We start from the raw sequence: 16,409 nt of genomic DNA, 5'->3' as shown, positions 1-16,409 counted from the left end.
AGAGGAAATATCACACCATAATATTTTGCAACCTTCAAAACAAAACTGTTTCAGTAGTTTTTTTATTTAATTTTTCCATAATTTAGTTTTTTTTTTTCATTGTTTATTATTCTGAATGTAGAAATTATATCCAATTTTTCAATACAAGTAGAACGTGTTTGCAATATTTGCAAGTAAAAAGAAAATCAGCTGTATTACAGTTTTGTAAAATTTTCTTTCAAACTTCTCCTCCCACCACGTGCTCCTCAACCGGTCACTCATCCCCCCACTCAGCCCACCCTTCTGCCATCCCTCTCTCACACCGCGGTCACTCACGGAAAAGTGGCGCGCAAATTTTGACACCACCACTCTTGCGCAAAAAACACGCAAACACGTGAACGTACACGTACGTACGCAATCAGCTGTCAAGAGTGGTGGTTAATGTTTTTTGTGCCGAATTGAGAGATTCGACAGAAACGTGCACGCATCCTGGTGGCGAGTAGAAGCACTACGCAACGATGTTCGGAATGACAGCGTGCTTGGAAATATTATTTTTTTTTGCTGTTTTTGATTTTTATTTCCTTCAAATATTTTTTAACGTCGATGAAAGTTATTGTAAAGTGTGGCAATCGCATAAACGAATCGAATGATGTAAAAATCATAGGGGCTGAGTTAATTTTTCATGTTTTTTCCTCAAATTTACCAAAAAGATCTTTTGAAAAAATTGATTTAAATATGATTTATTTGATTGATAATGCTCCTTATGTGTGTATTATTGATAGAACAAACTATTAGAGTCATATTACAGCATAATAACAATAATTTTCTCAAAAAATTGCCAGTTATTCGAATTTTTCCAAAAAATTCCAAAAAATCACCAAAATGCATTTTTAAGGTCAATATTTTGGTCAAAGGGGAAGAAAAGTAAAGTTTAAACACTTTTACATAACATTTCATCATTACTTTTAACTTTTGCCACATTTAACTCAAGTTATCCAAAATATCGATCATCTTTTTAGAAAAATCGTTTATATAAAATACCAGTCACAATTAATCACTACAAATCACCACGCATTATGATCGTTAGCGAAATTGCCACACTTTGCAATACCCCACTTTTCTGAAAATGCTTAATTTTTCATTATAAACGCGATTTTTCCCAAAAAACTGCTCAAACTGTATGGGAGCTGTCATTCCGAACACCGCTGGAACAACAGCGAACCTAGCGGAAAAAACGTCGTCGAATTCTTCAATTCGCGAACATTTTGCGCTGGCAGTGCCTGTCCGGTCGAGGCAATTCGCGAATGTTGTTTTGATTCTGTCGTTTGAACTTTTTCGGTGTTTCGCGTTTACAAAGTTACGGATTTTATAACTGTTGTGTCCACGACACGGTGAATGTTGAAAGTTAAGTGTTTTAAAGTCAAATATTTAAGAAAGAGAGTGCTTATCAAAAGTGTTAAGTTTTGTGGTAAAATATTTCTAAATCAGAAAAGTGAATATATCGTGTGATACAAAAGTTATTAAATTAACATTTAGCAATGGCTGAAGAAGTTTTGGTGGAGATTTTGACTGCAGAATTTGCTGATACGGTAGAGTTCAAGAAGTGGTTTTTTGACCGTTTTCAGGTTAGTGACCAAACTTGTTATTTATATTACTTCAAGTCCATCCAAACGCCAATATTCCTTGAAAAATCTGAAAAAGAATCTTTCATTGATGACATTTACAAAGAGCAGCATTTCCAAAACATTGAATGAGTTCTGTTTACTCGAGAAATGTTTGTACACAATGCCATGCTGTCACCGGTTCTATATTCTGTCAATCGTTCGTTTGTTATTGTTCAGGCGCGTTAACACCTAAAAGCAGTGATGTCGGACATATTTAAAAAATCTGTATAGCTAAGGCGTATTGTCAAAGTGATAATTTTTAAGTGCACCTTTTGAAACGTTTCATCAGCTTGATTTTACATGCGATGCTTGTGAAATGCCATTGTTTATACGCCTCTTATTTTATTTATTTGTATCAGTTCTTTTTTTTGTTTGAAAGTCAGAAACTGTCAAAATTGAAGAAATCATAGAAAATTCGAAAAATAAAAAAAATTACACGTACAAACATTTGTAAAAAGGTTTCGCTAAATTGGCATCCCTGTCAATGGAACTTGTTGTTCCTTGAAATATTTCAGCTGGTATAATTGAAACATTTCCAAGTTGAAATGTATCAATCAGTTTTGCCTTTTGAATGAACCGTTCAAATTGAGAATTTGTCTCGTACAATGCATGTAGCAGCAGTGTTTACTTAGAAGAAACAAAGAAATTCATTTTAAAGATCACAATATGGATCAATGCAAAAAAGGTAAGTGTTTTTTTTTCCTTTAAAAAATAAACAAAGAAATTATAGAACTACTTGAAAGTGAATAACACAAAAAAATAAATGGAATTACAAAAATGCTGCCAATGAATTGATTTATTTAATACAAGTTTTCAGAAAAACTGTTTAAAGATATCGCCAAACTTTGAAATCAATTAGAAAATAAGAATCAATCGTGTAAGAAAATAAAAGTAGAAAACAGTTTCAACATAACTATTTATCAAGTAAATAATTCTGTCACAATTGGAACACAAGAGTGATTCTCTCCGTTTTCGCAAATCGACTTTTCATTGTATTTTTTATTTGGATGAAATTTTGTCCCTAAGGAAAAAGAAGCTATTTTGATTCATTGATTTTCCACACAAGGCTTTATACAATTTTGCACACTGATAATACAAAATGTGCATGTTACCCTCTAATGGGCTATTTTTTTTTCGTGTTTCAGAAGGTCATTTTGAGCAGCGAATTATTTTACTTTTTAAGTTTAATGTGTTTTTTATTTATCTGTTTTTGTTCAAACCAAAATTACTCATGTGTCCCGATTCACCTCAGATGATGATACTTATTTTAATAAAAAAAAATAGGAAATGTTAGTGGAAACACATTCAAAGTTGACCCCTGAAAATAACATTTCCAATAACAATGGCAAAGTCACACAACTCAAACTTTCTAACCTTACATTTTCGTAAATTTTAAGAGTTCTTCTTTCCAAAGTTTTAAAAAAATCAAAAATATGGTATAAATAGTTTTTGTCATTATGGGAAAATCTGCATGTTGAGAATATATTTTCTGATCGATTTTGTGTCTTCTATTAGGTTCATCTTTTATGAGGTTCATCAGAATTTTACAAAAAAAAAACACAGATAATCAACGCTTGATCAACGCAGTAAATGCGTTTTATACTGGTCTCACTTGAACAGACTTCTATTTTCATTAAATTTTTAAGTTTAATGGAAAATAAATATTTGTTTTGCCACTCTATTTGTTGACCCGATTTGGAAGAAGGCCGACAGGTAAAGTTTAATTTTCAGTACACTTATTTTTCAACAATGTATATATTTTTTGAATATGTGCTGGAGTTTAGCGTGCTGCAAAATTTTGTTGCAAAGATCTGCATTTTTTTTTTAAATTAGTTTTTTTTCTGTTGGACAAATTCGCCTTGAGGTTATCTCAGTTTGCTGTTTTTGCATAAGGGACATTAATGCGAATATGGATGGAGCAAAAAGAGTTCCCAAAACCGTGAACAAGCGTTCATGGAAATGGGAACCTCGAACAAAGTGTTCAAATCCCATGGTACGATTTTGAAAAACGTACCGTGAAATTTGAACACTTTGTTCGTGGTTCCCATTTTCATGAACGCTTGTTCACGGATTTGGGAACTCTTTTTTCTCCGTGTGGGTACAACACATATTCTGCTAAACTATCGTCTTTCATATGTTTATAGGATCTTTTTTGATAAAAAAAAAACTTTAAAATTCAATGTTAGAAAAAACTTGTGTGAAATTTTCTGCTCTTTTCAATAAACATTATTTCGAAATTTAAGATTATAATTGTTTGTAGAAAATTGTTTTCCAATCATACATGTTAAAAAATCTACGATGAAATAAAAAAGGAATTCAAACATTGTTAAAAAATTATAATCAAAGTGACTATGCAACAAATCACGTCACAGCGTAATTCGTTGTAGCATGCACTTTTCTGCACAATCATCGTCATCATTATCCATAACAAATACAACGCGACTTTGGCTAGTTGAGCTCCATTTTCGCTCTCTACATTTCTCTTTTCTTTCACTCTTTCTCCTCGCACTCAACGAAAACATCGAAAACCGAAGGGGACCATCCATAAACCACGTGGACACTTTAGGGGGGGGGGGGGGTATGCCGATTGTCCACGATCCATACAAAAATGTTTTTTTTGTATGGACAATTGTCCACGAGGGGGGGGGGGTAACAGATTCCCAAAAAAGTGTCCACGTGGTTTATGGATGGTCCCAAGAATGTTTTGCAAAATCTCGCCTACTGAGTGCATCCCAATTTCCTTTCCTTCGTGTATGTGTGCGCTCGTTTGTGGGCAACAAGCCGGCTCCAAACAAAGAGCAGTACACTTTTGTTGCACCGCTTACTACGCCGCGTTTGACTGTGTGTGACGCAGTATTCTGGATGCGCTCTCCCTCTCGTGGGTGGTGCATTCTCACGCAGTCAGACGGAGTCAGAATGAAATTGCACTGTTCGTCGTTGTATTTGTGCGAAATGCCGCCGCCGACAGAAGACAGGAAGCAGGAAGCGCACAAACCAGAGCAGCGGAACACTCACACACAAACGCACGAAACGTGCAACACGTTGATGACCGCCGCCGCCGCCGTGGCCGGGTCAGACGCACAAACACACATACGGTCTGTGACGGTCGTGCCGCACCCGGAAATTGGAAAATTTGCCGGCATAAATAAAAGTGCATCTTCTTCGCAGGGAAGAATGTCTCCGCGGATGGTTACGGGATGGCGCGTCGTCCGTAGACCGTGACGACCGCGGAACGATGACCATGGGCACGGTGAAAAGAGCGGATGTGGTTCCAATTAGACGTAAAGTTAAACCTCAATTATTTAAAACCAAGTTTTACACTTTTTTGACATTATCAAAATTGATTCAATACGCCATGTTGAAAAGTGACAAGTTGTCTGTGACAACTCGATTGTATTAATTCAAAAAAGCCGCCTATATTTCACTTTGTCGCTACACAAACTATAAAAATTGATGCTACAACAAAAAAGTATCATAAACTGTTGCAAATTGGGTCAGAGCAAAACAAAACATTAAACACACTCAAACAAAACAAAAAAGAAAGAAGTAAAACGCGGAAACAATCAAAGAACAAAGCCGCTCGTTCTGGGACTTGAAGATGCTAGAGCTTGAGATGTTGCGCTTCATCCAAACTGGTGAAGAACACTCGGACGGAGAATGTTCACACATACACTCAACCACTAATAAATAAACAAACAATAAACGCACGAGCTCCGGATAAACAAACAAACAAAAAGCCGGCAATTTGCGCAAGTTTGAACACGGGAAAATGGACTTGAAAATGAGAACATTTTGTTATTGATAGAGTTAACCCATAATTTGAACTGCTATTTATGAACGTGTAACTGTCATTCTATACGATTTTTCATAATTTTGATCAGAGTTATTTAAATTCAAAGTTGGTTGAAATCGCAATTTCCTAAATATGTTTTTGCTTTCCTCACAGCAGAAAGCTGTAAAATCAGTCAAAAAATTAACATCTTAATTAAACCTCCTAAACCCACCTTCACGTATGCATATCGAATCGAAATTATGATGTTAAATTAAGTAGTTCAAACGATCTGATTTAAAAAAGTTTTTGCAAGTGTCCAGAAAATTTAAAAAGAAGAACATTTTTTGTTTTCCGATATGTGTTTTGTTTTTTTTTTTGTTTTGAAAACGATTTTTAATGTCTTAAAATGAGAATAATTATAATTCTTATATGTAGTGAAGACAATGTTTTTTTTTTGTTTTGATAAATTATATTTTTTAAAGATATTTTAATAGGTATGATTTTTTTTTAAAATTACGATAGTAACTGCACAGATATAGAAATGTGGAAACAGGCCTCCATTCTATGGTCATAAAAGATAGAAGTGAACGACCGTATTCCTTACCACGATCGTAAAATTTGCTTGCTTTCTACCTTTTTTCCGTTTGCCTGTTCAACAACTGTTTGACTGTTGGTCGTTGGTTAACCAATCGAACCCCTTGGCGTTCTTAACGCTTAGTCACTTGAGTTGACTGTGTTCTAACTTTGAAGGCGTTTCATCTCACTACTTTCGTTTCCAATTTACTTTTTACGACAGTTGCAGACCGTTTACTGTTGTAAGAAATGACCATAAAAGCCGCGGTCACACGCCAGAGACTTGTGGGGGCAAATTGAAATCGTTTCCGAGGGGTCGACCAATCGATAAAGTATAATTTAATGTCATGGAGTGTGCGTGAGCTGGCTTGATCTGACAAAGGAGTTGCGGTGCTCTGCGGAACGTCGAATTAATCGAAGAGTTAGTATAAATAAAGAACCGTGCGTTTCGTCAGCTGGTGGAGCGATATTCTAAGTGATGTCGTAAAATGAAGGATTAGGAACCTTCCGTGTTAATGGGGGTGGAATTGAAATGGAGCTGTTTCCGCCTATTCATTTCAAATAGCAAATAAAATATTGATTGCAAGACATCTGTTAGTAAACTACATATCAATCTCACAGGAGAACAAAAAATTTCCAGCAAATACGATCCCACATTCCATCACACAATTTTGAGCAATCATGAAGCGCTTGTCCGCGTGCACATTCTGACTCGCAAGGTGATTGCTCGCGAATGAATGGATATTGCAATTCTTCAAAAAGCTTAAAAGCAAAAAATAATAGAAAGTATCTGCGACAAAGTGTCTACAATTTAGCCGACGTTCAAAACGTGTCACCCCGCCGTTGTTCTCCAGTCTTCTCTAGGGGTGAATCCAATAAATGCCACTCTCACCACTCTCCAGCCGGGGATAAAACTATTGCATCTTGTTTAGGGTTTTTTCCCTCCAATTCAGCCTTCTGCACTTGCGTCATTCTCGTCTGTCTCGTGTTCGGGTTCTGACGATATAGCTCACTGGCTGCCTAACTAACGAGCCTTTGTCGTCTGCACGCTGCCTTTGCCGACGATGGTTCGTACTACGTTGCCGTTGTGGCCTCTTGGCACAAATTTAGGCTTTCTACACAGTTAAAAAAATGTGTAAATTTGGAAGGGGTAATTTTAGAAGATTGAATATTACCTCTTTCATAACGTAATTTTACCTCAATTCAGACAGAAAAAGTGACATTGCACCAGAAATTTAGTAAAATTACGCATTTTCAGAAGTAATTTTTTTTCCAGATGTATATTACCATGATTTTTATTTACTGTGTACTTAGGCACGATTATCAAAACTACACACTTAGATTTTTTTACCGAATTCTCAGTTGAAAAATCGGTATAGTTTAGATCGGTAAACCATCTCCCATCCGTCAAAATGAATTATTTTTACCGAAAATCGGTAGTATGATGAAAAATAATGAACTTTATTACCGATTTTCAGTAAAATTTTACCAAATTCGGAATTTTTCAGTTTACCGAACTGTTCAGCAATTAAAATTCGGTAAAGTTTACCGAAATCGGTATTAAAATCTTAGTGTGTAGGACAGCAAAAAAAAAATCGTTATTCGATTATATAAAGTGTATTTTTTGAAGGCCTTCGAACAATCGAGTTTGGATTGCTATGGAATTTTGTTTTCTAATTAAGTTCTGAAGCAATTTTTATTTTTATACACATTTAGATTTTTTACCGAATTCTGTAGTTGAAGAATCGGTAATGTTTAGATCGGTAAACTATCTGTCAAAATGAACAAAATTAATGTAGATTTTCGGTTGTTTTTTTTTCATAAAATTATTTTTATTAGGTCCTTTTCGGTGCTGGGACCTGGTTAGAACCGAGTCGGCCGATTTTCGGTTGTATGATGAACAATTATGATTTTCTTTACCGAATTCGATAATTCTCGATTGCGAGATTCCTATTCGAAACTAGGTGTCCGAAGGCTTGATTTTTGAGGCAATTGCAAACCTCTTTTTATACCTTAGCTTTCATCCACCGCGGGATTCGAACTGACGACCTTTGGATTGTTAGTCCTACTACCTACCAGCGACTTCACCGAGGCAGGACCCAGGGAGACGACTCCTACACCTGGATTGAGCTAACGACCTAACCCTCTAGGTTAGACCTGGGCCAACATTTGGGTGAGAGGCAACCACGCTTACCGCTACACCACGGTTTCCGGCACTTTGTTCATATTTTTATAAAAACTTAACATTCCAAAAGTGTCACAATGGAAAAATAATCTTTAACCCTTCAAGGGCTGAATTTATCTTTAAATATTTTCTAGTTAATGGAAAAGATTTTTGTGACTTGTGACCATACGAAAAATATAGGCTAGTTATCAATATTTAGATTTTTGGGTCATATATGACCCATCAGTCCTGAAATGGTTATACATATTTTTCCAAACAGTTTATGCCACCCCCTTCTTCAAACCCGACAAAAGGGAGTATATAAAATCAGAGAAGTTCATTATCTCAATGTTAAAAAATGTCTAATCAACTGAAAATGTGTGTATTTAGCCTGGGATCGTTTATAAATATTCTGTGTGTCATTAGACTCAAAAAATCATCTATTTAAAAATTTATTTAAAAAAATCTATTTAAAAATCATCTATTTAAAAATATACTGTCCGAATGACGAAAAAAAAAATTTGTTCATATTATTTATTGATGAGCTTAAGTTTGACCCAAAACTACGCTTAAGTGATTTTGAATTTTTAAATCCTAGACGGCGGTTAAAATGGTGGTGATGAAATATTGAAAAATGCTTTTTTGCAATTCCGTCGTGAAACTACTTACTTTTCCTGTCATTCTTGAACGACGAAATAGCCTACTTTTCTGTACCAAAAATAACAGAATCGAATAGCAACACTTTTCAAAATAAATGCTGAAAAGTTCTACTTGTGGTCAGCACTTCGATAGCGGTGTGCTCTAATGTTCTAACTGAAAATTGGGCCAAAATGAGTTAATGATGCCATCTTTTAGCTAATTAAATTCCCTACAAAACGCTTCTAACAGATCTGAAAAATTCGTTTCCTACGCGGAGATATCGCCTTGCAACCATTTGTACTAACTGACATTTTCGAACGCATCATGGATGTGCTCTCTTATTTTCCATCATGGCTTGACCTTTTGAAAACACGCAAATCCATAAAAATACGATTACACTATAATATTATGGTAAATTGCCAGGTGTCCTTACTAGTTTGAGAATATTATGGAGCACTATTTTGGAAGGCAAATAGCACAAGTGTGCACATTTGGAAGCGAGAAGGAATTATCAGTTAGGTGAAGTGTGCTAAAATGGTTTAGTGGAGTAGTTTTTTTTTGTTTGGACGACCCATTGATTAGGATTAGTGTACTTAGAACCTAAGTACACTAATCCTAATCAATGGGTAGGTTAGTTTAAAATGTTGTTACGTAGTTTTTTTTGTATGGACGACCCCTGCAGTTGTACTAACAGTGCACAACGACTTGAAGAATGTTTCAAATTGGACTTTTGGGTTGGGCTAAGTGAGTAATGGGTTGGGGAAAAATGTTGTTACGTCGTTTTTTATCATGGACGACCCCTTCAGTTGTGCTAGGAGTGCACAACGACTTGAAGAATATTTCAAATTGGACTTTTGGGTTGGACTAAGTGAGTAATGGGTTGGGGAAAATTATTGTTACGTCGTTTTTTTTACCTGGACGACCCCTACAGTTGTGCTAAGAGTGCACAACGATTTGAAGAATGTTTCAAATTGGACTTTTGTGTTAGGCTAAGTGGGTAATGGGTTGGGGAAAAATGTTGTTACGTCGTTTTTTTATCATGGACGACCCCTTCAGTTGTGCTAGGAGTGCACAACGACTTGAAGAATATTTCAAACTGGACTTTTGGGTTGGACTAAGTGAGTAATGGGTTGGGGAAAATTATTGTTACGTCGTTTTTTTTGCATGGACGACCCCTTCAGTTGTGCTAGGAGTGCACAACGACTTGAAGAATATTTCAAACTGGACTTTTGGGTTGGACTAAGTGAGTAATGGGTTGGGGAAAATTATTGTTACGTCGTTTTTTTGCATGGACGACCCCTTCAGTTGTGCTAGGAGTGCACAACGACCTGAAGAATATTTCAAATTGGACTTTTGGGTTGGACTAAGTGAGTAATGGGTTGGGGAAAAATGTTGTTACGTCGTTTTTTTTTCGTGGACGACCCCTACAGTTGTGCTAAGAGTGCACAACGACTTGAAGAATGTTTCAAACTGGACTTTTGGGTTGGGCTAAGTGGGCAATGGGTTGGGGAAAAATGTTGTTACGTCGTTTTTTTGCATGGACGACCCCTGTACGTGAGCTAGGAGTGCACAACGACTTGAAAAATGTTTCAAACTGGACTTTTAGGTTGGGCTAAGTGAGTAATGGGTTGGGAAAAAATGATGTTACGTCGTTTTTTATCATGGACGACCCCTGCAGTGGTGCTAGGAGTGCACAACGACTTGAAGAATATTAAATTGGACATTTGGGTTGGGCTAAGAGGGTAATGGGTTGGAGGAAAATGTTGTTACGTCGTTTTTTTTTTGCATGGACGACCCCTGTAGGTCAGCTAGGAGTGCACAACGACATGAAGAATGTTTCAAATTGGACTTTTGAGTTGGGCTACTATACCATATTATACCATTTTAACAGAATTTAGAGTCATAGAGACGCACCTGAGAAATGGTAAAATCCGTAAAAAAATACTTTGACTCAATTTCACCCCCCAGACCCACTGTCACCCCCACTAACGGTACGTAGTATATTTTTTGCATAAACGAACCCTGCAGTTAAGCTTAGAGTGGACAAAGACTTAAAGAATGTTTTCAATTTGGTCTTTTGGGTTGGAACCCACTTGTAAAATGTGGCTACGTAGCTGAAACTTTGCTTACATGTTTCCTGCACAATAAAGCTCATACAAAATCCCATACAAAGTACTTAAAAAGATTAAAAAAAAACTCACGACCCACTTAGCCCAACCCAAAATCCAATTTAATATTCTTCAAGTCGTTGTGCACTCCTAGCTCAACTGCAGGGGTCGTCCAAGCAAAAAAACGACGTAACAACATTTTTCCCCAACCCATACCCACTTAGCCCAACCCAAAAGTCCAATTTAATATTCTTCAAGTCGTTGTGCACTCTAAGCTCAACTGTAGGGGTCGTCCAGGCAAAAGAAAACGACGTAACAACATTTTTCCCCAACCTATTACCCACTTAGCCCAACCTAAAAGGCAAATTTTAACATTCTTCAAGTCGTTGTGCACTCTTAGCACAACTGTAGGGGTCGTCCAAGCCAAAAAAAATCGACGTAGCAACATTTTTCCCCAACCCATTTCCCACTTAGCCTAACTCAAAAGCCCAGTTTGAATCATTCTTCAAGTCGTTGTGCACTCTTCGCTCAACTACAGGGGTCGTCCAGGCAAAAAAAAAACGACGTAACAACATTTTTCCCCAACCTATTACCCACTTAGCCCAACCTAAAAGGCAAATTTTAACATTCTTCAAGTCGTTGTGCACTCCTAGCACAACTGAAGGGGTCGTCCATGCAAAAAAAACGACGTAACAACATTTTTCCCCAACCCATTACCCACTTAGCCCAACCTAAAAGGCAAATTTTAACATTCTTCAAGTCGTTGTGCACTCCTAGCACAACTGAAGGGGTCGTCCATGCAAAAAAAAACGACGTAACAACATTTTTCCCCAACCCATTACCCACTTAGCCCAACCTAAAAGGCAAATTTTAACATTCTTCAAGTCGTTGTGCACTCCTAGCTCAACTGAAGGGGTCGTCCATGCAAAAAAAACGACGTAACAACATCTCCCATAGTTGATGTGCACACTTGGCACAACTGTATGGGTCGTCCATACTTTAAAATATTACGTTTTTAATTTATTTGGGGCACAATTGTTCTATTCAATACATTCATCGATTCCATTGCATGAGACACACTTGTTCCAACTGCAATTCACCATAAATCTAAATAACGGTTTGTGCCTTGGATACCATTCGTTTTTGAAAGGTCGTATGATATAATTGAAATAAAATAAACTAGCTAAAAGTTTTTACAACATCATTTTCTTATGTTTTTAGGAATACATCAACCTAGTATTCGTCATAGTTGATGTATTATGGATGGTTTTACAATTATTTTCATAAAAAATATTATTTCACTATTTTTTTCATACAAAAATATTGATTTAAATGCTAATTTTTCCAAAAGGTTAATTTTCCTACCAAATTCAAACTAAAATAAGTGTTTGAAAAAAGTTTTGATATAAAATGTTTTTCTTACGCTTAAATTAACCAACTCGTGAAAAAATAACATTGAAACAACTAATTTGAACTATTTTAACAATAAAATTACTTTGCACGATTTTGTACCAAAGCCCTGTGCACGTTTGTGCTAACTCATACAAATTGACTCCCAAAACACACTTGTGCCAATTGCAAGCATGATTTTTTTTCGTATTTTCTCTGCCAAAATTTTTCTAGCATTTCAAAAGTTTTTATATCTCACAATATCTTTAAGTAATGTCAGGTGCATACTTTAAAATTGTTAGAACAATTGTTTGTCGAACAGTTTTCCAGAAACAGTAATTCAAAGTTTAAAAATCGATTTTCTTGCAACTACCAAAATGTCGGTTAGTATAAGAGAGCACACCGCTATCGACTTGTTTCGAAAAGTAACACTTGTCAACATTTTTTTTTTGATTTAAACGATTTATTGACAAAATACATGAAAATTTGACATAAAATTTCACTCAGTGTGTGTTTTTTGGAATTGCAAAAAATGTTGTATGGAACTCGTTGCAAAACTTGATTTTTTCAGCAATCTTCGTTTTTATCCAACTCGGTGAACCTCGTTGGATAAATGTACGACTCGTGCTGAAAAAATCCTCTTTTTGCAACTTGTTGCATAAACTACTATTTTGAAATTTAATAAGCATTCAATTATTCAAATTTGATCCACATTGGAATGCAAATTTCATGTTTAAAAAAAGCAAATAAGAAAATATGTTTTTTTTTTGTTATGATTCGATTATCTGAAGTCCCATACAAATCTTCGGATTATCGAGGCTGGACTGCATAATATGATTTTTCGAAATTTTGTTTGACAACTTTTTGGATTATCCAAAAATCACATCAACCTAAACAAAAATACGTTTTTTTAAGAATTCAACTTTTATAAGTAAGAAGTATACGTAAAACGAGAAATTTGTTTTTCGTGAACATATTTTTTCTTAAAAGTCCTGATCATAAACCAAAACTTTGCCTAAGGCACAAAATGGATCAGATCACTTCTGAAGATAGAGATTTTCAAATATTACCATGCGTTTTTTTATATTTTTTTTTTTGACCAGCCAATGAGTATGAGGCCTTGTGTAGAAATACTGTTAATAAAAAATGACTTCTTTGGACAAAGGGATTGCTTGGACAAAGTGTAATGCAATTAAAAAAACAAAATTAAAACTTCCTAAAATAAGTTCCTGAGAATTACTCATTTGATAAAATGTTTATTTTTAACGAGTATTTTAAAATTTCAAATCATATTGGGACAATTAATGCCATCATCGACCTGCGCCAAGATGGTGCAACTGTTACGCTACCCTCACTTCCATTATTTAAGAACAGTAGTAAGAGAGGGTGAACCCGATTGAGTTTGATACGTTTTATTGATTAATCTTCCAGTTCTGATCATCTAGCTAGAGAATATCTTTTGATAATTTGAAACACTTTCCGCTTTTAAGAGAATTTAATTTGGACATTGTGAATAATTCATCCCATCAAAATTAACTATCTCTCCTTCATCATCCCATCAAGGATAAAGAAAACTTCCCACACTCTTCTTCCAAAGGAATCGAGGCAGCTCGCTAAGTACCTCTGTTGCTCCGGGATTCCATCCGGCCTTCAAGCAGCTAAATCCGGGGGTCTTTCGACGTCGTTGCCGGAGCCGGGGCTGGCAATGAAAACAAGGATCCAACATGGAGGTGTACTCTACTATGGTTCTATGAAATTGCAATGAAAATGCAATTTCATTTCAGTTTTTCTGTCCCAGTGGGGGGTTGGGAACTCAGGAACAAAGAAGAAAGCTTCGTTCCGTAGTGCAACAAAGAGCTGGAATGCTGGGTACAGTAAGCTTTCGAAGAGTTTGGACGATTTAAAAAAATATCTTGATATCAAGCTTTTTAGAAACCAAACCAAGGAACGACTGTACCACTGCGAACAAAGCTAGTTTCGGGGCCTGGGATTAGAGAGGTATAAGCTACCCAACACAGGAGAGAGTGAAATAAGAGCGAACTGCAACCATGTACGTGTTTTGCTCTACTCCTGGCAACGCGCGTAGAACTTACCGTAGTGCAGCTCACGAGGAATCCAAATCCAATGTTTCACTGGAGCTTTTGACGAGACAAGGTGTGTTTCACCTGCTGCTGGATCCATGCTGGACAGATGCAGCAGCTGGTTGATGTCATGTTGAGCCTTTGGATTTTGGAACAGGTGAGCAGAGCTTGATGAGAGTGCTTTTTAATCATTTTTTTTTTTAATATTTTAACGGTTTCTACGCACATTAAGATGAGTATTTTTAAGCGAAAATGGCGTTCGAATGGTGAACGCCCGAAATATCAAAATCACGCAGTGGTACCAACATTGCGAAAAAAGTGTGTCATGACATGATCGCCAAATTTTTTTCTAATGTTGGTGCTACTGCGTGAATTTGACAGTTCGGACGTTCACCAATCGAACGTCATCTTCGCTTAAAAACCTGGATGATAACAAAGTAAAATAAAAACTAAATAAATTCAAATTCAAAAACCTTCAATAGATTCTCCGATTAGAATGGTTCAAATTTAACTATGAAGCAAAAAACTAATCCCTACTTTTTTAAATGAAACTTGTTCTCTACAATGTGATAAATTCTTAAATGATTATCAACATTTGCAGACATATGTCAAATTTCGGGTATCGGGAAAGAGCTCTTTTTTCATGGTGTCAAATATCAGACTTGCCGAATTTACTTCATTTCATGCTAATAAAAATAAAATCATTAAGCCATAAGCAATCAAATTCAACTAATGTTGGTTCAACTAAAAATATCAGGACCGTTTGAATCTGAAAAAAACATATTTTTTATCTTTCAAAGCAATTTTCAGATTTTTTGTTGGATTTTTGAACTAACTATTATATAGTTTCACAAAAATTCAATTTCTAAAAATCTCCATTTTTTATTTTTTTCAAAATGTTTTTGGGACATTGATAATAATAGTTAGAATAACAAGCCAGAATTTCAATATTTCAATGAAAAAATAAAAAAAAAACAAAATGTAAGATTTGACGAAAAAACTAAACTTAACAAAATTTGACGAATGTGTGTCGTGCTTCTTTTCGATAAAGAGTTTGTATTGGATGATACTTAGACCTAATTTTATCAATTTATTTTATATGCCAAAATGTCCAAAAACTAAACTTATAGTAAATTTTATCAGGCGTTGGAAAAAAATATTTCACGAAATGGACAAAGATAGGCTGTAAATGTAATTTTACATTAAAATCTAAAGATTTTTTTGCTGAATTTAGCATTTTTCAATTCAAGTTTGTTTGATTTTTCGCTCCGCGTTTTTTTCGTCTTCTGAGGATTTCCGTCAAATTCTTATCGGCTAGTTCTAGACGAACTTGTGAGTGGCAGTGGACAAGGTGGAGATGGTGGAGATATCCGGGATTCGCGTTGCGTTGCTGCATGTCCGGGAAGACGTCGCTGACCTGGAATAGAGCCTCAATCGCGCAGATGACGAGAAAATCTTGGCTGATTTGATGCGGCCGGATTGGCGGCTCCTAAGAACTTAGGAGCTGCAGGTTGGGACACAATCTGGCTGTGTCTTTCGAAGATTTTAAGATTTGCTGATTCTTGGTGAGAGCTTTCCATCATTATTTGCAAAATGATTATATTCCCTTATATTATTATACTATAAATTCGATAGCCCTCCTACCCCTTCCTCACTTTCCCATTCCTTAATCCCATTTTGCCCAAATCCACTTCCCCCTAAAAATATAATTATCTGCCAAATTCACACTAACAAACCACACCTAACTGATCCGGAGCGTTTGGTACGGTATGTCCACGCATCCTTCCTCCCCTGTAGATTCTGTGGAATGTGATCCGTTCACAGAATCCTCTCTGCGGTAAACACAATGCAGTAGGGCTGGCCGCTTTAATTTTTGTATTACATTTTCGGGTGATCTCGGATGTAGTGCAATTATTAATGTTGACAAGAAAAGTGCTTGGGGCGTAATCTAATCACAAGACTTTCCAGCATGCTTTCATCGGACTGGCTGCGTTTGTGTTAGATTAGATTAGATTAGAATTTAGCATTTTTCAATTCAAT

The 16,409-nt window shown here is 36.0% G+C and overlaps 1 protein-coding gene across 1 annotated transcript in view; it reads left to right on the top strand.

Annotated features, from left to right (window-relative positions):
• The first annotated feature begins 1,375 nt into the window (after positions 1-1,375).
• The window catches only part of LOC120418313 (protein disks lost), a 430,904-nt gene continuing 415,870 nt past the window's right edge, over positions 1,376-16,409 (top strand). The window contains exon 1 of the mRNA XM_039580641.2: positions 1,376-1,604. Coding sequence (XP_039436575.1) covers positions 1,518-1,604 — 87 coding nt within the window. The 5' untranslated portion in view covers positions 1,376-1,517. The remainder of the gene's footprint in view (positions 1,605-16,409) is intronic.

This window comes from Culex pipiens, chromosome 2, assembly GCF_016801865.2.
Source record: "Culex pipiens pallens isolate TS chromosome 2, TS_CPP_V2, whole genome shotgun sequence".
In the NCBI taxonomy this organism is placed as follows: Eukaryota; Metazoa; Arthropoda; class Insecta; order Diptera; family Culicidae; genus Culex; species Culex pipiens.
Note: the sequence above shows the minus strand (reverse complement) of the source record. Positions and strands in the feature narration are given on the sequence as shown.